The 21,302-nt window shown below is 46.7% G+C and overlaps 1 protein-coding gene across 2 annotated transcripts in view; it reads left to right on the top strand.

Moving 5' to 3' along the window:
• The window catches only part of DIPK1B (divergent protein kinase domain 1B), a 71,477-nt gene that overhangs the window by 4,127 nt on the left and 46,048 nt on the right, over positions 1–21,302 (top strand). For both annotated transcript variants that reach the window (XM_038745198.1, XM_038745199.1), the window contains exon 2: positions 15,012–15,146. In XM_038745198.1, the coding sequence (XP_038601126.1) occupies positions 15,012–15,146 (135 nt within the window). The remainder of the gene's footprint in view (positions 1–15,011; positions 15,147–21,302) is intronic.

Raw genomic sequence — 21,302 nt, forward strand, 5'->3', positions numbered from 1 at the left:
TATCCCGGTCTTGGACCCCCTACCCCTCCTCATTCAGCTGGTCCATTGTTCTGAATCAGTGTGAAGTCAGTTCGAAATTAACCCAAACCCTTGCTTGTCTCCTTTCTTTGTTTTGGGGTTCAAGAGTGCTATTTACAGAAACAGGAGTGTGCATAGGTGGGGAGAGGGAGTTGGGACAGTAGTCAAACCAGACTTTAAACCCAGTGGCCCTTTGATAACCTGCCAAACCCGGACTCTGGGAGGGGATGACCTTTGATGTGGAAGGACTGGTCTGGGCCTCCTGCTGGCTCACACCCTCACCCACCAAACACTCACATGGCCTGGATAGGGGTGGTTTAGATGTTGACATCCTCCTCAGATCCTATGAATAATAAGGTTGAGGTCCAGGAGATTCCTTTCGTGTCTGCTAAGGTTAAACCTTTTGGGGCATCCTTAAGAGACCAAAATCAGTAAGAAGCTGCATGTGGACAGACCCCAGCTCCCAGGGGATGCAGTCAGGAGCAGTTTCTCTCAGATTCCTCAGTATGTGGCTTGGCAGAGAAATTGGGGACCATGAGGAGGGTCCCAGAGAGACCTTATGGAGCCCCCTGAAGGGCAGCTACCTGGGGTTCTTCCAACCCCAGTGCCAGGTGGGAGGTGGACTGAAATTCCATGTCAAACCACTTCCTATCTTTTCTGTTCCTTGTTTTTCTTTCTCTGCTTTTCTGTCTCCCTTCTTCCACGGCACAGAGATTGATAAATCAATCAATCGTATTTATCGAGCGCTTACTGTGTGGAGGGCAATCAATCAACCAGTCAATAATGTTTACTGAGTGCTTACTATGTGCAGAGCACTGTACTAAGCACTTGGGTGAGTACAATACAAAAGAACTAGCAGACACATTCCCTGCCCACAATGGACTTAGAGTCTAGAGAAGACAGTGTTGTTTTTTTGTCAGTTAATAGCTTTTAAATTTTGGGTTTTTATGGGCCAGACCCCCACATCTTTTAATGTCTGTCAGCTTCAGGGCAGGGAGAGCCAGGAGAAATAGGGAGTCACCTCTTAGCCATGACTGGACACAGGACATTCTCTTTCCCTGGCTCTGAGCAATTTTGAGGAATCTACTCCCCTAACCTCCTGTGGGGTGTGGGAGAAAGGAATCCATGGTCCTACATGGAATAGGAGCCTCCAACTCTCATTCCTATCATCCTGGAGACTGACAGCTGGAGAGTGAGGATTCACTTTCCTCAGAGCCCTTTGGACTGAAGAACAGGTGCCAGATATGCTGAGGGACAGGTCTCATTACAACAGCAAATTTGAAGGACTTGAGTCCTATAAATCAATCAATTAATGGTATTTTTGGGTGCTTATTGTGTGCGGAGCACTGTGCTAAGCACTTTTTTAATGGTATTTGCTAAGCACTTACTATGTGCCAGGCATTGTACTAGACATGGCTAAATATGAGATAATCAGATTGGATACAGTCCCTGTCCCACATGGGGCTCATAGTCTGAATCCCCATTTTACAGATGAGGCACAGAGAAACTAAGTGATTCGCCCAAGGACACAAAGAAGACAAGTAGCAGAGCCTGGATTAGAACCCAGGTCCCCTGACTCACAGGCCTATGCTCTTTCCATTAGGCCATGCTGCTTCTCTGAAATCCTTGGAAGAGTACAATGCAACAGAGTTAGTAGACATGTACCCTGCCTACAAGGGGCTTACAGTTCCATGCCTGGGGGTAGGACCAGACCCCGCTCTCCTATTTACAAATGATTCTGCCATCATTTTAAAACATTTATACATTTCTTGTGGGTTTAGATTCACAGTTTTTCCAATGGTGGATTTGTTGCCTCAAAAATGACACCCAATTCCCCTTTTACTGTACTTAGGGCACTGTACTAAATGCTTGAGAGAGACAACACTGCAATATAACAGACACAGTCCCTGCCTACAATAAGCCTACAGTCTAGAGGGGAGACTGACGTTAATATAAATAAATAAATCACAGTTATGTACATAAATTCTGTGGGGCTGGGGGCAGGGGTGGTGAATAAAGGGAGCAAATCAGGGAGACTCAGAAGAGAGTGGGAAAAGAGGAAGTGAAAGGGAAGGCCTCTTGGAGGAGATGTGCCTTCAATAAGGCTTTGAAGGTGGGGAGAGTATTATCTGCTGGATATGAAAAGGGAGGGCGTTTTAGGTCAGAGGCAGGAGGTGGACGAGAGATCCTCAGTAAGATAAATGAGATCAAGGTGCAGTGAGTAAGTTGGCAATAGAGGAGTGAAGTGTGCAGGCTGAGTTGCAGGAGAGCAACAAGGTGAGAAAGGAGGGGTAAAGGTGATTTAGTGCTTTAAAACTGATGGTAAGGAGTTCCTTTTTGATGCAAAGGTAGAGGGCAACCACTGGAGGTTCTTGAGGACTGGGGAAACATGGACTGAATGTTTTTGTAGAAAAATGGTCCTGGCAGCAGATAAAGAATGGACTGGAGTGGGGAGAGACAGCAGGCAGGGAGATCAGCGAGGAGGATGCAGTAATCAGGGTAGCATAGGATTAAGTACTTGGATCAACATGGCAGCAGTTTGGATAGAGGGGAAAGGATAGATTTTAGTGATGTTGTGAAGGCTGAACCGACAGGATTTAGTGATAGATTGAATATATGGGATGAATGAGAGAGAGGAGTCAAGGATAATGCCAAGGTTAGGGGCTTGTGAGACAGGAAGGATGGTGGTACTGTTTACAGTGATGGGAAAGTCTGCAGGGAGGACAGGGCTTGGGTAGGAAGATAAGGAGTTCTGTTTTGGACATGTAAAGATTGAGCTGAAGATGGGACATCCAAGTAGAGATGTCTCAAAGACAGGAGGAGATGGGAGACTGCAGAAAGGGAGAAAGATCAGGGCTGGCGATGTAGATTCTGGAATCATCTGCATAGCGGTGGAAGTTGAAGCCAGGGGAGCGAATGAGTTCTTCAAGGGAGTGGGTATAGGTGGAGAATAGAAAGGGACCCAGAACTGACCCCCACAGTTAGGGGGTGGGAGGCAGTGGAGGAGCCCTTAATAAAGACTGAAAATGAACGGCCAGAGAGATAGGAGGAGAACCAGGAGAGGACAGTGTCAGTGAAGTCAAGGTTGGATAATGTTTCTAGGAGAAGGGGGCAGTTAACAGTGTCGAAGAAAGCTGAGAGGTCAAAGAGGATTAGAATGGAGTAAAGGCCCTTGGATTCGGCAACCGACTGAACATCAGTCAGTGAGTGACTTAGCCCACGTCACACAGAATACGACTGAACATCAGTCAGTGAGTGACTTAGTCCAGGTCACACAGAATATCAGTCAGTGACTTAGCAAAGGACATACAGAACACATCAGCATGTTTTTTTTTAAGCAGCCTCGGGGTGAAGTAAGCATATCAGAGATTCCAAGAACTAGAACCCAGGTGTTCTGACTCCCAGGCCACTAAGTGGTCCTTGCTTGCTGCACTCTTTCTTTCTGGGGCCGGGGGTAACTTGGAGCCGAGGGGAAAGAAATCCCCACTGGTAGTACCTAGCTCAGAGATCGGAACCCTAGGTTTCTCTCTGCAACCGTACCTATCAGCCACCAAGTCACCTGCTCTTGAGCCAAAGAAAATATGACTTCAGGAGTCTTGCAGCAGGCTCTAACTGCTCAAGTCATTCCAAAGCCTCCATGAATGTCTATGTAATTCTAGGTCAGGTTTCCTTCAAGGCTTGGGACTTGTGGGATATCCAAGGCCTATCTGTGTTTTTCCAACTAGATTGTAAGCTACTTAAGGGTAATAATAATGGTGGCATTTGTTAAGCGCTTACTATGTGCCAAGCACTGTTCTAAGCGCTGGGGGGGATACAATAATAATAATAATAATGGCATTTATTAAGCACTTACCATGTGCAAAGCACTGTTTTAAATGCTGGGGAGGGACCATCATTATTATTATAGAGCACCACCATTACCATAAATTGCTGTTGGTATACCTGTATATATTACAGGTATTACCTGTAATATATGTATGTATGTTTTTACATATTTATTACTCTATTTTACTTGTACATATGTATTCAATTTATTTTATTTCATTAATATGTTTTGTTTTGTTGTCTGTCTCCCCCTTCTAGACTGTGAGCCCACTGTTGGGTAGGGACCGTCACTATATGTTGCCAACTTGTACTTCCCAAGCGCTTAGTACAGTGCTCTCCACACAGTAAGTGCTCAATAAATATGACTGAATGAATGAATGAATATTGCCTTACAATGGGGAAGCAGCTTGGCCTGGTGGAAAGAGCACAAGCCTAGGAGTCAGTGGACCTGGGTTCTAATTCCTGCTCTGCCACTTGTCTGCTCTGTGACCTTGGGCAAATCACTTCACTTCTCTGTACCTCAGTTTGCTCATCAGTCAAAAGGGGATTCAATACCAGTTCTCCCTCTCAGGCTATGAGCATCCTTTGGGACAGGGGCCTGATGATCTTGTATCTATCTTTATACTTAGTATAGTGATTGGTCCATAGTAAGCACTTAACAAATGCCACAATTACTAATTATTATTGCTCTCCCAACTGCTTACTACAGTGTTCTCTGCACACAGTAAATGTTCAATAGATATGATTGATTGATTATTCAGAGGACAGATTAGGTGCGGGGCCTATATCACAAGGTGGGGTGATGGCCTGAGAACTCAAGTTTAGCTCTGGCATATGATACTGGCATTTGACCTGCCCCCACAATCTTCTTCTCCTCCTTTCTTGGAAGGCTCCAACCTTAGTGACCTTGGAGATTCACATGCTGAGACTAGACAGCCCCCATTCATTGGTTGGCAGGAGAGATCATGATGGGAGAGAGTGGTTTGGGCCTATTTTTTCCCTGAGGGAACTTAAAGTCACCAGGCCAAGAAAGTCCCAGGAATTTTACATTGGGTGATGCCTCTGTGTCATGAGATTTGGCTATTCTTGGGTGATGCATCTTCTGTTCTGTTTCCTGAGCTGATTTGCATGGGGAGATTTGCTCTTCCCACCCAGCTGGGTCATGATACTCAGAGCCAATTGCTTCCAGTCTCTCCCTCCTGCTCCCTTTATTCAGGCTTGAATACTTGGGGTAAGTGGGCACACCTGTTACCATAATGCAGCTTACTGCGGCTGAGAAAGAGAGGCACCTACACTGGATCGAGGCATCCCAGAAAAACATTTTTGACCTTAGATTTCAACTACAGGAGAGAATTAGGCCCATGTAAAGAAAATAGAAGAAGGTTTTGAACTGAATCCTCTCTCCCTCCACCCAAAACCAATCCATTAAAAGTGTTCTTAGCCTTTTTTCCATAGGGATTTGTGAAATACAATCCCAACCAAGGGCAGGACAAGGAGGACTGAGCAAGTGAAAACTCTCTCCTCTGACTGGCTCTATAAAGGAACAAAACTCAGATCCAATTGAAGCAGCCACCTAGATTTCAAATCCTTTGAAAAATTCTGCCTTGTATTTGCACAGCTCTTTTCTTTCTTCATCCCCTTTCCGTCTTCACATCTTTCACTGTTGTCCCTCTCAGGGACTCGGAGAATTTAAGTCGCATGTCCAAGGTCACATAGCAAACCAGTGACAGAAGTGGGGCTAGATTCCATGTCTTTAACATCCCGATTCTAGAGATTGGAGTTGGACCAGTAATATGGAGAGCTTTTGCAAAACACCATCACCTACCCCTGCCATCACTTCCCCATTCCTTCACCCCTCCAACCACTACCACCATCACCACTATCATCTCCATCACCACCATTCCAACCACCACCACAATCCCCACTCCCCGTACTCCGCCTCCACCATTCCAACAATTCATTCATTCAATCATATTTATTGAGTGCTTGCTGTGTGCAAAACACTGTACTAAGCACTTGGGAGAGTACAGTATAACAATAAACAGACATTCCCTGCCCACAACGAGCTTACCATCTAATAATAATAATAATGGCATTTATTCAGCACTTACTATGTGCAAAGCACTGTTCTAAGCACTGGGGAGGTTACAAGGTGATCAGGTTGTTCCATGGGGCGCTCACAGTCTTAATCCCCATTTTACAGATGAGGTAACTGAGGCACAGAGAAGTGAAGTGACTTGCCCAAAGTCACACAGCTGACAAGTGGCAGAGCTGGGATTTGAACCCATTACCTCTGACTCCAAAGCACGGGCTCTTTCCACTAAGCCATGCTGCTTCTAAACAGGATCAACCCGTCCTTTATGCCTTACTGAATCTGGCAAAAGAGTCACTTGATCGGGCAATAAAAGCGGTAGGTTCATTCATTCATTCAACCGTATTTATTGAGCACCGACTGTGTGCAGAGCACGGTACTAAGCATATGACCAATTCTCCCAAAATGAGGTTATTGTGGAGACTGGGAGTGGTTATGGGAGGGGTGAGGGACTGCTACCACCATCACCACCATAACCACAACCATCACCTCGCGCCCTTCTGCCACCCCCAACCACCACCACCAGCATCAGCATTATCACCAACTCAACCACTACCAAACTAGCACATGATTTGGCTCTTTGTCGGGTTTGGTGAAATCTCTTATTTATTAAAATGCTTAGCTTTTCCCAGCTGGCCTGATCTCCAGGCTGGTTTTTCCTCTCCATGGCCTCCTAGAAGAGGTAGATGTGAAACCATCTGGGTTCTCCCTGATGGGTCGGCACTCCCCGCCACCCTCGGCTCCAATCCTCTCCCAACACATCGCCTCCCAGCTCTGTGCCCCTGAAAATGCCGCCCCACTGGGCATCACGGGGCTCCCCTGAGGATTGGGAGCCAGTGGGTGGTGGGTTGGGGTGGCAGGTTGGGCCTGCGGCAGTAGCTGAGCATCCAACAGCCCCTTTTGTCCTCCTTTCCCCTTCAAGACATAATAATAATAATAACGATATTTGTTAGGCACTTACTATGTGCCAAGCACTGTTCTAAACACTGAAGGGGGATACAAGATACTCAGGTTGTCCCACATGGGGCTCACAGACTTAATCCCCATTTTACAGGTGAAGTAACTCAGGCACAGAGAAGCTAACTGACTTGCCCGAAGTCACACAGCTGACAAGGCCTTCCCAGACTGAGCCCCCTCCTTCCTCCCCATCTCCCCTACTCCCCATCCCCCCGCCCTACCTCCTTCCCCTCCCCACAGCACCTGTATATTTGTCTGTACAGATTTATTACTCTATTTTACTTGTACATATTTACTATTCTATTTACTTTATTTTGTTAATATGTGTTGTTTTGTCTGTCTCCCCCTTCTAGACTGTGAGCCCGCTATTGGGTAGGGACTGTCTTTATATGTTACCAACCTGTACTTCCCAAGTGCTTAGTACAGTGCTCTGCACACATTAAGTGCTCAATAAATACGATTGAATGAATGAATGAAAGTGGCAGAGATGGGATTAGAACCCATGACCTCTGACTCCCAAGCCCTTGCTCTTTCCACTGAGCCACTCTGCTTCTCTACATGGCCAGATGGCTGCTGCCCTGCATTCTTTTGAAGTTCACTAGTGGAACTGCTTGCATATTAAGCTCTGCAATTTCACCACAGGAGAGAGGAGCCTTTGAAAACAATCAGATAAAGAATTTTGCCCCTAATCTTCTTAGGGACCTAATCAGCTTAAGCGGTCCTCTCCAGGGATGAGGGAGGAAAGTTAGACCTCAGCCCAGCTCTGGCTTGAGCAGTGGCTGATTGCCAGAGTCCTCTTTTTGTACTTCCCAAGCGCTTAGTACAGTGCTCTGCACACAGTAAGCGCTCAATAAATACAATTGATTGATTGATTGATTGATTGGAAGCCCTGGGTGCTGTACTGCTGAGGAGCCAAGCTAGCTCTCTTCCTCCCTTCAAGACCCTATTGAGAGCTCACCTCCACCGGGAGGCCTTCCCAGACTGAGCCCCGTCCTTCTTCTCCCCCTCGTCCCCCTCTCCATCCCCCCCATCTTACCTCCTTCCCTTCCCCACAGCACCTGTATATATGTATATATGTTTGTACATATTTATTACTCTATTTATTTTACTTGTACATATCTATTCTATTTATTTTATTTTGTTAGTACGTTTGGTTTTGTTCTCTGTCTCCCCCTTTTAGACTGTGAGCCCACTGTTAGGTAGGGACTGTCTCTATATGTTGCCAACTTGTACTTCCCAAGCGCTTAGTACAGTGCTCTGTACACAGTAAGCGCTCAATAAATACGATTGATTGATTGATTGATTGAGCCCTGTCCCTGGGCACTGTGAGTGGAACCTCAGTCCCAGACCTTCACTGTAGCTCTTCCTGTCAATGCAGAGGGCTCGGTCTGGCCGGTGGTGGGAAACTTTGTGGGGAGTTCGGTAGCCCCCTCCCATCGAAGAACAGTGACTCTTCCAGAAAGAATAAGGGATCCTCATCTCTCTCCTTATGCGCTTAACTATGCAAACTCCTTGTGGGCAGGGAATGGTTCTTGTGCTTCTAGTGGCGATGATGATGATAATAATGGTCCTTATAACGATAATAATAGTGGTGATAATAATAATGATAGTATTTGTTAAGTGGCTGAGAAGCAGCGTGGCCTAGAGGATAGATCACGGCCCGGAAATCTGAAGGACCTGGGTTCTTATCTTGGCTCTGCTACTTGTTTGCTGGGTGACCTTGGGCAAGTCACTTAACTTCTCCATGCCTCTGTTACCTCAGCTGTAAAGTGGGGATTAATACTGTGAGCCCCATGTGGGACATGGATTGTGTCCAACCTGGTTAGCGTGTATCTACCCCAGCACTTAGTACAGTATGTGGCACATAGTAAGCGCTTGACAAATACCATTTTTTAAAAAAGCACTTTGTGCTGGGGAAGGTTCTAAATAATCAGGTTGGAGTAATAATAATAACAATAATAATATGGACAAAGAACTTGCAGTAATAATAATAACAATAATAATAATATTTGTTCACAGAGAAGTGAAGTGACTTGCTCAAGGTTGCATAGACAAATGTTATCATGGCCTAGTGGATAGACCACAGGCCTGGGAGTCAGAAAGACCTGGGTTCTAATCCATTTGTCTGTTGCGTGACCTTGGGTAAGTCACTCTGTGCCTCAGTTCCCTCATCTGTAAAATGGGGACTAAGACTGTGAGCCCCATGTGGGACATGGCTGTGTCCAACTTGATTGGCTTGTATCTACCCTAGTACAGTGCCTTATACATAGTAAGTGCTTAACAAATACCATTTTGAAAAAAAGTGGTAGAGCTGGGATTATAACACAGGTCCTTCTATCTCCCAGGCCCATGCTCTATCCAGGCTTCTTACACAGGACTCAGTCCAAGGGTGAGGTAGAACAGGTAATTAAATCCCCATTTTACAGATGAGGAAACTGAGGAAAAGAGAAGTTTAGTCTCACAGCAGACAAGTGGCGGAATTGGGATTGGAACCCAGATCTCCTGACTCCTACAACTGCACTCTTTCCACTAGGACACACTGCTTCTGTTGCACCTTCTTGTTGCACTTTCCCCAGTGCCTCCTTGCCCTCAGTAGGTATTCCATGAACACCACCATTCCTCCTTCTCTTTCTCCTCCTCCTCTCCTCTCCCACAGGATGCAGAGGTGCAGAGAGGCCAGCTCCCTGGTGAGCATTTCTCTCCAGCTTTGGGGGTTGAATTAATCCATTCATTCAACCGTATTCACTGAGAGCTTACTGTGTGCAGAGCACTGTACTAAGTGCTTGGAAAGTGCAATTCGGTAACAGATAGAGATCATCCCTACCCAACAACAGGCTCACAGTCTAGAAGGGGGAGACAGACAACAAAACAAGTAGACAGGCATCAGTAGCATCAAAATAGATAAATGGAATTATAGATCCAGCTATAGTAGTAGTAGTAACAATAAGAGTACCTATGAATACCTAGCAGCATGATCCAGGTGACTTTGCTTCTTTTTCAGTCATATTTACTGAGTGCTTACTGTGTGCAGAGCACTGTATTAAGTGTCTGGGAGAGTACAATATAACAGACATATTCCATGCTCACAACAAGGTTACAGACCAGAAATGTTGCGGATTGAGCCCTTGCCAGCGAACTGGGTGGTGGACATCATCATCCTAAATGATATTTATTGAGTGCTTGCTGTGTGCAGAGCCCTTGGGAGAGGACAGTGCAACAGAGTTAACAGACCTGTTCCCTGCCCACAGCGAACTTACTGTCTAGTGAGACCTGCCATCTTCCTAATGATCCTATGTTCAGGCTGCCTTGCCTGCCCCTTCCTCCAGATTGTCTACACAGGGCTAGGTAGGTCCTTTCTGGGCTCAGCACTGGCAAAGTTGGAGCCAGACAAAACCGTCAAAGGACATCAAACACTTAGGACAGGGCTTGGGCAAGGGGGAGGGCCGAAAGCAGAATGAGCATGGTCTAGTGAATAGAACATGGCTCCTGGGAGTCAGAAGAACCTGGATTCTAGTCCCAGATCCTCCACTTGTCTGCTATGTGGTGTCACTTAACTTCTCTGTGCCTCAGTTATCTGTAAAATGGGGATTATGACTGTGAGCCCTATGTATGTCAGGGACTGTGACCAACCTGATTATCTCGTATCTACCCCAGCTCTTACAACAGTACTTGACGCATAATAAGCACTTAACAAATACCAAAAAAAAAAAAGGAAAAAAAAGTTGGCTTTGTAGTTTCAATTCTAACAAATGGCTTTGGAATTGACTGGACAACATTCTGTTGAGCATTTTGGCTTTGGCGGCCGCCTGGCAGTTTGATCCTGACTCTGAACCGTTTTCCTAGTGGAGGAAACACATGCTGATGTCATGTTTCAAATTGGAATGGGTGACCTGCTGTAAAGACCACAGGGGAAAATACCATAGCCATAGAAAGAGTCAACGTCACTACAGGTTCCTCCCTGAATCTCTCTGTCTGTCTGTCTGTCTGTCTGTCTCTCTCTCTCTCTCTCTCATTAACTGTGGGAGCAGAGGCATATATGGGACATCCAGACTAACAGGCCACAGCCTGGACCGGCTTCAGAAATAAGCCAGATAAGAAGTCGCCTCAGGGTGACATCTGCTTGGGGAGACAAAATGCATCCAACTCTCCGGAGATGGCTGCCGCTTGGTATATTCATGGTGGCATTCTTATCAAACCTCCTTATCAAAGTGTCCTCCACATACGTGCAGATAAGCCCTTTGGAGCCCAGAGGTCCTGCCCTGGGACCTCTGCGTGACACTCAGTGGCATTCATTCATTAATTCATTCAATTGTACTTATTGAGTGCTTACAGTGTGCAAAGCACTGTACTAAGCACTTGGGAAGTACAAGTTGGCAACATATAGAGATGGTCCCTACCCAACAGTGGGCTCAGTCTAGAAGGGGGAGGTGGACAACAAAACAAAACATACTAACAAAATAAAATAAATAGAATAAATATGTACAAATAAAATAAATAAATAGAGTAATAAATACATACAAACATATATACAGGTAAATGAATCCGTCAGCCCCAGAGGCGGGGGACGGGACCTGGGATTATCTAGCGAAGGAGGGGGGGACCGGAGGGGAGTGACGGGACCAGAGGCCTTGGCCACTTCTTCGGGAAGAAGCCGGAAGGTTCAGCCACGAGCACCTGCTCGCTTCGTGGCCCGAGGGGGGCCAAGAGTGGTTGTGAGCTCCAGTCGGCACCTTGTGTGTGTCAACGGTATGACCCATCGTGTGTCATGTGAGTGGCGACAGTTTTGGGTCGCAAGGCCAGCTGGAGACAGCTTGGGCCACTTAAGTATCTCCCCTCTTCCCTCTCCTCCAAGATCTTAGAGAACAGGTACATCTTAGAGGTTGGATCCCCCCAACCTCATTACTAGAGGGCTGCTTCACTGAATCCGGAGCTGTCCCCTGGGACTTTTCCCTCGTCCATCATTGGCTCGGTTGTCTTTGATCTGCCTGATGCTGCCTGGTATATGGCTGCCGCTGCCCTCTGTGACTGGCAGAAAGCTGTTTGTCTCTTACCTACCTGTTCAGAATTGCTAATGCACGTTGTGCTGTTTAAGACAGAACTCAGCAATTCCCCCATCTGGAACAGATGGGGTGGACATTATTATCCCAGGGGATGTGTTTGCTCTCTGTTTCTCCTGAAATCTCTGAGTGGGCACAAGGATCTCAATGATCTTTCATTGTTGAGTTGATTTTTTTTCTTAGTCTTGCATATGTCTGCTTTCACCACCACCCGCTTTGACTGTTAGCTCCTTGAAAACTCCCCTATACTTTCCCCATTGCTGGGTACGGTACTTTATACATGGTTAGTATTTTATAAGTGCTTGGGATAATGCGGAAACACCTAATTGTGGTATTTGGGGTTTTTTTGTTTGTTTTGTTTCTTCTAAATGGTATTTGTTACCAGATGCTGTACTAAGCACTAGGGTAGATACAAGATTGGACGCAGTCCATGTTTTACATGAGGCTCTCAGTTTTAAGCCCCATTTTACAGATGAGGTAACTGAGGATCAGAGAAGTGAAGTGTCTTTCCCAAGCTCACACAGCAAACAGGTAGTGGAGCCGGAATTTGAACCCAGGTCCTCTTGAGTCCCAGGTCCATGCTCTTTGTGCGAACACTGTGGTAGATGCAATGTAATCTGAGCAGACATAGTCCCTGTCCCATCCAGAGCCAATCAGCCAATGCAGTCCAGTCAGTCAGTGGTGTTTACTGACTGTTTATGGTGTTCAGAGCACTGTTCTAAGCCTTGGGAGAGTACAATACAATAGAGTTGGTAGATACACTCTCTGCCTACAACAAGCTTGCAGTCTAGAGGGGGAGACAGACATTAATATAAATAAATAAATTACATTTTACAGAGAAGTAAAGTGACTTGCTTAAGGTCACACAGTATATAAGCAATGGAGCCAGGACATGCAGTGGTTGCAATTAAATAATAATAATAATGATATCATTTGTTAAGTGCTTACTATGTGCCAAGCACTGTTCTAAGCACTGGGGGGATACAGGGTGATCAGGTTGTCCCACGTGGGTCTCACAGTTTTAATCCCCATTTTCCAGATGAGGGAACTGAGGCCCAGCAAAGTGAAGTGACTTGCCTAAAGTCACACAGCTGACAAGTGGCGGAGCTGGAATTAGAACCCATGACCTCTGACTCCCAAGCCCAGGCTCTTTCCACTGAGCCACTCTGCTTTCAGGGTTGAATATTAAAACATATTCAACCCTGGTCTGAATATTAAATAATAACAATAATAATGATATTTGTTAAGCGCTTACTATGTGCAAAGCACTGTTCTAAGCACTGGAGGGGATACAAGGTGATCAGGTTGTCCCATGTGGGGCTCACAGTCATCATCCCCATTTTACAGATGAAGTAACTGAGGCTCCGAGAAGTTAAGTGACTTGCCCAAGGTCACATAGCAGACAAGGGGTGGAGCCGGGATTCGAACCCATGACCTCTGACTCCCAAGCCCAGGCTCTTTCCACTGAGCCACTCTGCTTCTCAGGGTTGAATATTAAAGCATATTCAACCCTGGTCTGAATATTAAAGCATATTCAACCCCGGTCACGAAGGGCAGATCCAGTTGGGCCAGTCACCCCTGTGCTGGTGGGGTGGAGGATTCAAAGGGGGGAAAGAATCTCTAAATCTCCAGGGGGAGGGACAAGACCTGGGGGTGGCAGGTGGGATTGGGGAGAGCAGTGGTTTATTCATTCAGGGAGGGCAGACTATGTTCCTCAGACATGGTCAGGCCATCAACACATGTTGACACCCACAGGATAGAGAGCGGGGTGCAGGGCACTGAGACTCGGGTGTAAAGAGACAGTAGTTCTGCCCTCAGAGAGGCTTTGTTCTCATAGGGGAAGGCAGACAAACACAAATCCACATGTAGGTGAGGTTCAGGAATGACAGAAATGAGTTGAGGGTGAGGAGCGGGTGACAGATTGTGCCGATGGGCGGGAAAGCAGCGAGATTGAATTGGGGTGGGCTCCCTGGAGGAGGAAGACTTTGAAATGCATCTGGAAAGAAGGGGAGGGTTTTTGTTTTTTATGGTATTTGTTAAGCACTTTCTATGTACCAGGTGTTGCCAAGCACTGGGGTAGACACAATCCAATCAGTTTGGACACAGTCCATGTCTCACATGGGGCTCACAGTCTTAATCCCTATTTTACAGATTAGGCAACTGAGGCACAAAGAAGTGCAGTGACTTGTTCAAGGTCACACAGCAGGCAAGTGGTGGAACTGGGATTAGAACCTAGTCAGGGAGGGGCGGTCTCTGAGTCCTGCTGAGGTCAGGTGGGCAATTTTGCTGTAGGGGGTTGGACTGGAGGTAGGAGAAGCAGCATGGACTAGTCACTAGAGCCTGGGAGTCAGAAGGACCTGGGTTCTAATCCTGACTCTGCCACTTAATAATAATAATAATAACAATGGCATTTATTAAGCACTTACTATGTGCAAAGCACTGTTCTAAGTGCTGGGGAGGCTACAAGGTGCTTAGAACAGTGCTTTGCATATAGTAAGCGCCTAACAAATACCATTAAAAAAAAAGGTGATCAGGTTGTCCATGGGGGATTTACAGTCTTAATCCCCATTTTACAGATGAGGTCACTGAGGCACAGAGAAGTTAAGTGACTTGCCCAAAGTCACACAGCTGACAGTTGGTGGAGCTGGGATTTGAACCCATGACCGCTGACTCCAAAGTCCATGCTCTTTTCCACTGAGCCACGCTGCTTCTCTGGACAAGCAGCACTTGTCCGCTGTCTGACCTTGGGCAAGTCACATGACTTCTCCGGGCCTCAGTTCCCTCATCTGTAAAATGGGGATTTAGACCATGTACCCCATGTGGGATAGGGATGGTGTCCAACCTGATTAGCTTGTATCCACACCAACCCTTAGTTCGGTGACCGGCACACAGTAAGTTCTTAACAAATACCATTAAAAAAAAAAAGTGGCTGACAAGTTGCGGTTGGTGGCCAACTGAGGCAGGAGGGGCTCTTCCCAGCGAGGTGGGGGTAGGCGAGAGATCTGCGACTTTCTGACCAGTAGCTTCTTGGTCAAGTAACACTGGCAATCTTCTCTTTACAGAGTCGTCTCCCAGGCATTAAGGTGAAGTATCTCTTCCTAGCGTGGCTGGGCATCTTCGTGGGCAGCTGGGTGGTGTACGTGCATTACTCATCGTACTCCGAGCTCTGCCGTGGGCACGTCTGCCAGATGATCATTGTGAGTGTTGCTTTATTACTGTGTTTCGGGGAGCGAGCTCGGGGTCAGTGAGAGGGGAAGAGGGCAGAGCTTTTGACGGGGCCCAGGGGTGGGCAGTAAAGTGTCAGGATTATTTTGTTCTTTGCCCTTCTGTTCTCCACAGAACCAGTACATCCTCTGAGACGAGGATGGCCTTCTGATGCCCGAATGTTTGGAAGCTCCCAATTGGCTGTGAGGTTCTGTCCTAGAAGGTTTAAGTATTCACTCGCCTGGAGGCAGGGAGCTAGACAAGATGATCTTTTGAGGTAGCTTCTTGTACCTAAGAGTATGTGATTCATCACTTGGCCATTTCGGTTCAGGCCTATAGTGCCATTTAAGTGGAGCCTTTCTCCAGCCCTGAGGTGGCTGCATTTCTGTCCTGGAGAATTTTGCCATCTGGGTTGGGCTAGTTTTGTCACAAGGGATATTCCAGAGGTTGGAACAGGCTCCAGAGCATGATCCTCCCTGTCTCCTGACCTTCTGTCCTCCTACCCTAGTCTTCTGTCCTCCTCACCTCCTTTCCTCCAGTCATCTTGAACTCATAACCTGTCCTCCTGACCTCCTGTCCTTCTGACCTCTTGATCTCCTGTCCTTCTGTCCTCCTAGCTTCCTGACCTCCCTCCCTCCAGTCCTCCTAACCTCCTGACTTGCCTTCCTGTCATTCTGATCTCCTCCCTTTCTGTCTTCCTGACCTCCTCTCCTCCTGACCATCTGTCCTCTTGTCCTTTTGTGGAGGCTTGAGCTTCAGGACAGGGGCTTTCCTTTTACTCCCCTGGCTTCCTTATGGGGCCAGCCATGAATTCACTCTGGTTCCAACCCCTTTCATCGTTGTCTGGGGTTAATGGAAATAGCAGAGGAAGGAGTGTTTCCTGCTCTGGGTTATTTATGAAAACTGCTCTCACAGGGCCATCCCTGGGAAAAGCAGGCCTGGAATGCCCCTGCCCTGCCTCCAACACTGGGAGAGAAGCCCTGCCCCCATCATTCATTCATTCATTCATTCGCTCAATCGTATTTATTGAGCGCTTACTGTGTGCAGAGCACTGTACTAAGCACTTGGGAAGTACAAGTTGGCAACATATAGAGATGGTCCCTAGCCAACAGTGGGCTCACAGTCTAGAAAGGGGAGACAGAGAACAAAACAAAGCATATTAACAAAATAAAATAAATAGAATAAATATGTACAAATGAAATAAATAAATAAATAGAGTAATAAATACGTACAAACATATATACATATATACAGGTGCTGTGGGGTCAAGGTGGGTGGGTGGTTGGGTGAAGCTTAGGCCCGTGGAGCCCCTTCACTCATGGGACTCCAGGGCACCCTCAGGGCACAGTGCTGTGAACTGGTGGTGTAATTGCTTAATAAGTGATACTCATGACTGGCAGGCAGATACCAGCAGATCCAAGGGCTTCTGGGGTTGCCTACCTCTGAGTAGAGTCCCTTCCTCTGCCTTTCCCTGGTGATGCCAGGCCAGGATGTTGGGGTGCAGGAAATCTGGCAATAGGAGGCGGAGAGCCTCCCGCTCCCCAGCTAGAAGCTTCTAGGTGCCCAGCTCAAAGGACTCCTCACCTTTTCCCACAGTAAGTGTTCAATAAATATGATTGACTGATTGACAGGAAGACAAGCAATCAGTCAGTGGTATTGCCCTGAACCAGAAGGATGAAACCATTCAACATGTAGAAGTTTTTTGTTATGCAAGTTGAGGTAACTGAGGCACAGAGAAGTGAAGTGACTTGCCCAAAGTCACACAGCTGACAATTGATGGACCCAGGATTTGAACCCATGACCTGACTCCAAAGCCCTTGCTCTTTCCACTGAGCCACGCTGCTTCTCATGGATTTGAACCCATGACCTCCGACTCCCCTCCCCATCCCCCCGCCTTACCTCCTTCCCCTCCCCACAGAACCTGTATATATGTATATATGTTTGTACATATTTATTACTCTATTTTATTTGTACATATTTACTCTATTTTATTTTGTTAATATGTTTTGTTTTGTTCTCTGTCTCCCCCTTTTAGACTGTGAGCCCATGTTGGGTAGGGACCATCTCTATATGTTGCCAACTTGTACTTCCCAAGTGTTTAGTACAGTGCTCTGCACACAGTAAGTGCTCAATAAATACGAGTGAATGAATGAATGAATGAATGGTATTTATTGAGCACTCACTGTATGCAGTGCACTGTACTAAGTGCTTGGGAGAGCATAGTATAACAGTAAACAGACACATTCTCTGCTCACATTCCTCTCCTAGCCCCATGCCACTTATATATATTAATTTATTTATATTAATATCTGTCTTCCCCTCTAGACTGTGAGCTCGTTGTGGGCAGGGAATGTGTCTGTTTATTGTTAAATTGTACTCTACCAAGTGCTTAGTACAGGGCTTTGCACACAGTAAGAACTCAAAGAATATGATTGAATGAACAAGTGAATGAGTGAATTGGGAAAGTACGATACAAAAGAGGTGGTAAGCAAGATCCCTGTCCACAAGGAGATGACATTCTAGTCAGGGAGACTGACATTAAAATAAATTACAGGTAAGGGAAGAAGGAAGCGGGAAGAAGGATTTTGCTGGCTGGCAGGGAAGGATCCAGGAACTCCGGTATTTGCTGGGTAGAAAGTTGGGACACTTGGGGTCCCCAGCCTGGGGCCGGCTGTGGGGCTGGCGGCAGCTGCTGGAGGGGTTCTTGGAGAAATCCCACCCCCTCTCTGGGGGCTAAACCAGGGAGGGGGCCGTGAAGCAGCCCAACCTCGCTCCCCAGGAAGCTGTTCCGGGCTGGGGGATGTGATGATTAGAAGTCATCACCGGGCTTATTAATAGACCTAATTACAAGGAACTCTTATTTTTGTTGTTTTTTGTATTTTTTTTAATCCTTCCAGCACAGATGCTAATGGGTCCTTCCAATCACCATAAACATCCTACCTGCAAAAAAGTCCACTTAGCATTCTCCCTGCTAGCTGTTATTAGCGGGAAATCAAAGATTTCATAGGCCACAGTTAACAGATGAGACTTTGCAGGGTTGCAGGGAGCTATACAAGGAAGAGAATTTTCTGCTTCCCCATTGCGCTTTTGATTGCCTCTCTGAAATTCAGTTAACACACACTGGGCTTCCTGGGGACTTTCCCACCTGCACCCCTTCTTTGTCCCCAAACCTAGAAACAATCTATTTTCTGGCCCTGGTATTTTAGGCCTACAGTGGGAGGAGAAAAGCAGTGTTGCCTAATGGATAGAGCACAGACCTGGAAATCTGAAGGACCTGGGCTCTAATTCCAGCCCCACCACTTGTCTGCTGTGTGACTTTTTCTTTTTTTAATGGTATTTGTTCAATGCTTTCTATGTACCAGGCACTGTAGTAAGTACCAGGAAGGTTACAAACTGATCAAGGGTAGATAAACTAATCTAGACTGTAACTTGCTGTGGTCAGGGAATGTGTCTGTTTATTATTATATTGTACTTTCCCAAGATCTCAGTATAGCACTTTGCAAACAGTAAGCACTCAATAAATATGATTGACTGACCAACAGTCCATGTCCCACATGGGGCTTACAGTCTTAACCCCATCAGTAACTGAAGCATAGAGAAGTGAAGTAATAATAATAATAATAATTATGATAGTTGATAAGCACTTTCTATGTGCCAGGCACCATACTAAGTGCTGGGGTGGGTACAAGCAAATCGTGTTGGAAACAGCCCCTGCCCCATATGAGGCTCACAGTTTCAATCCCCATTTTACAGATGAGGTAACTGAAGCACAGAGGAAGTGAAGTGACTTCCCCAAGTTCACACAGCAGACAAGTGGCAGAGCCACTTGTACCAATGACCTTCTGACTCCCAGCGTGTGCTCTATCCACTAAGTCATGCTGCCTTGCCTGAGGTCACACAGCAGAGAAGTGGCAGAGCAGGGATTAGAAGCCAGGTACTTCTGACTCGCAGCCCCATGCTCTATCCACTAAGGCACAGTGCTTCTCTTAGGCACAGAGAAGTTCACACAGGTCACACAGCAGGTAGGGATGCGGGTCTCACCTGCCCCCTGCTCTTGCAGGGGCATGTCTTGGGCAGCAGAGTTGTGGGAGGTGCCCAGATGTCAGAGCTTCCAGTGCAAGCCCACGCCAGTGGTTTGGGACTGTAACTGCCCACCAACTGCATCTGCCCTCCTCCTGCAACTGCCCTCCTCTCCTGCAGCGCCAGGGCTTTCACTCAATGAGGAGGAAGAAGCCAGGCCTTGGACCCCAGCCCAACCAACCTGTAGCCCAGATTAAAACATCTGGTGGGATGAAAACAGCCTTCACTGCCTTCGACCTTCACACCTACCATGCCAGCCTACTCTTTGTAACATCCCCAAGTGGGACGGGGTAGGCTGTTCCTGAAGCTCTTCTCTTCTCCACCACAAGCCCACTGGCTTTCAAGCCTTGTTTGACTGAAGTCAAGTAGACCAGGAGAATTTTAGACTGTAAAATCCTTTTGGGCAGGGAACATGCCTACCAACTCCAATGTGTCTACCAACTCTGGTATAGTGTCCTCTCCCAAGTGCCTAGTACAGTGCTCCGCATCCAGTAAGTGTTCATTAAATATGGTTGATTAAACAATCTGTGACTCACTCTGGTGAGTGAGACAAGGAGGAGAATGTCTTAGTCTTCTGCGGCCTCTCCCAAGTGTTTAGTACAGTGCTCTGCACACAGTAAGTGCTCAATAAATATGATTGATGATGATGATGATGCACTGCACTCAGTAGGTGCTCAATAAATACCATTACTGCAATTATGGCTACTATAATATGGGAGAAACAGAGAGAAAAAGAGAGAGACAGAGAGAAAGATAGAGACAAAGCACTCGCGAGAAAGGAAAGAGGTAGATTTGCCAGTGGGGGAATTGAGAGTGAGCATGTACCATCCCCCTTTACCCAACACTCATATACTGTCTTATGATGTCGAGTTGCCTCTGACCCATAGTGACTCCATGGACACATCTCTCCCAGAACGCCCTACTTCCATCTGCAAACGTTCTGGTAGTGTTTCCCTAGGGTTTTCTTGGTAAAAATATGGAAGCGGTTTACCACTGCCACCTTCAGCGCAGTAAACTTGAGTCTCCACCCTTGACTCTCTTCTATGCAGCTGCTGCCCAGCACAGGTGAGTCTTGACTTGTAGCAGATTGCCTTCCACTCTCTGGCCACTGCCCAAGCTAGGAATGGAATGGGTATGCCTCTGCTGGACTCTCCTTCTCATATCTGAGTTTGGAAGAGTACTGGATCTCTCTTTACTTCTTTTCTTTCTGTCTTTAATGGCATTTATTAGGCTCTTACTATGTGCAAAGCACGGTTCTAAGTGCTAGGGAGGTTACAAGGTGATCAGGTTGTCCCACAGGGGGCTCACAGTCTTCATCCCTATTTTACAGATGAGGTAACTGAGGCACAGAGAAGTTAAGTGACTCTCTAGGGACGATCCTGAGAGGAGTCATATTCTGTACCCCACAATATTAATGGCATTTGTGAAGTATTTACTATGGGACAAGTACCATACTAAGTGCTGGGGTAGGTGCAAGTCCCTGCCCCACCTGGGGATCGCAGTCTAGAGAGAGAATAGGAATCGAATCCCTATTTTACAGATGAGGAAAGTGGGGCAAAGAGAAGTTAATTAATAATAATAATAATGATGGCATTTATTAAGTGCTTACTATATGCAAAGCACTGTTTTAAGCGCTAGGGAGGTTACAAGGTGATCAGGTTGTCCCACGGGGGGCTCACAGTCTTAATCCCCATTTTACAGATGAGGTAACTGAGGCACAGAAAAGTGAAGTGACTTGCCCAAAGTCACACAGCTGACAATTGGCGGAGCCGGAATTTGAACCCCTGGCCTCTGACTCCAAAGCCCGTACTCTTTCCACTGAGCCCACTGCTTCTCCTAATTGATTGACTTGCCCAATTACCCAAGTTAATTGACTTGCCCAAGATCACACAACAGAAAGGTATCGGAGCCAGGATTAGAATCCAAGTCCTCTGACCTTAAGGCCCTTGCTTTTTCTATTAGGCCACTCTACTTCCAAATGCACCCACTCTATTTTACTTCTGATACCCAGGCTTTGGGGGTGGGGGAAGGGGAGTTTGGGTAGGAGCTGTGGCTTCACTTCATAGTGT

This window comes from Tachyglossus aculeatus, chromosome 4 (genome assembly GCF_015852505.1).
Source record: "Tachyglossus aculeatus isolate mTacAcu1 chromosome 4, mTacAcu1.pri, whole genome shotgun sequence".
Taxonomy (NCBI): Eukaryota; Metazoa; Chordata; class Mammalia; order Monotremata; family Tachyglossidae; genus Tachyglossus; species Tachyglossus aculeatus.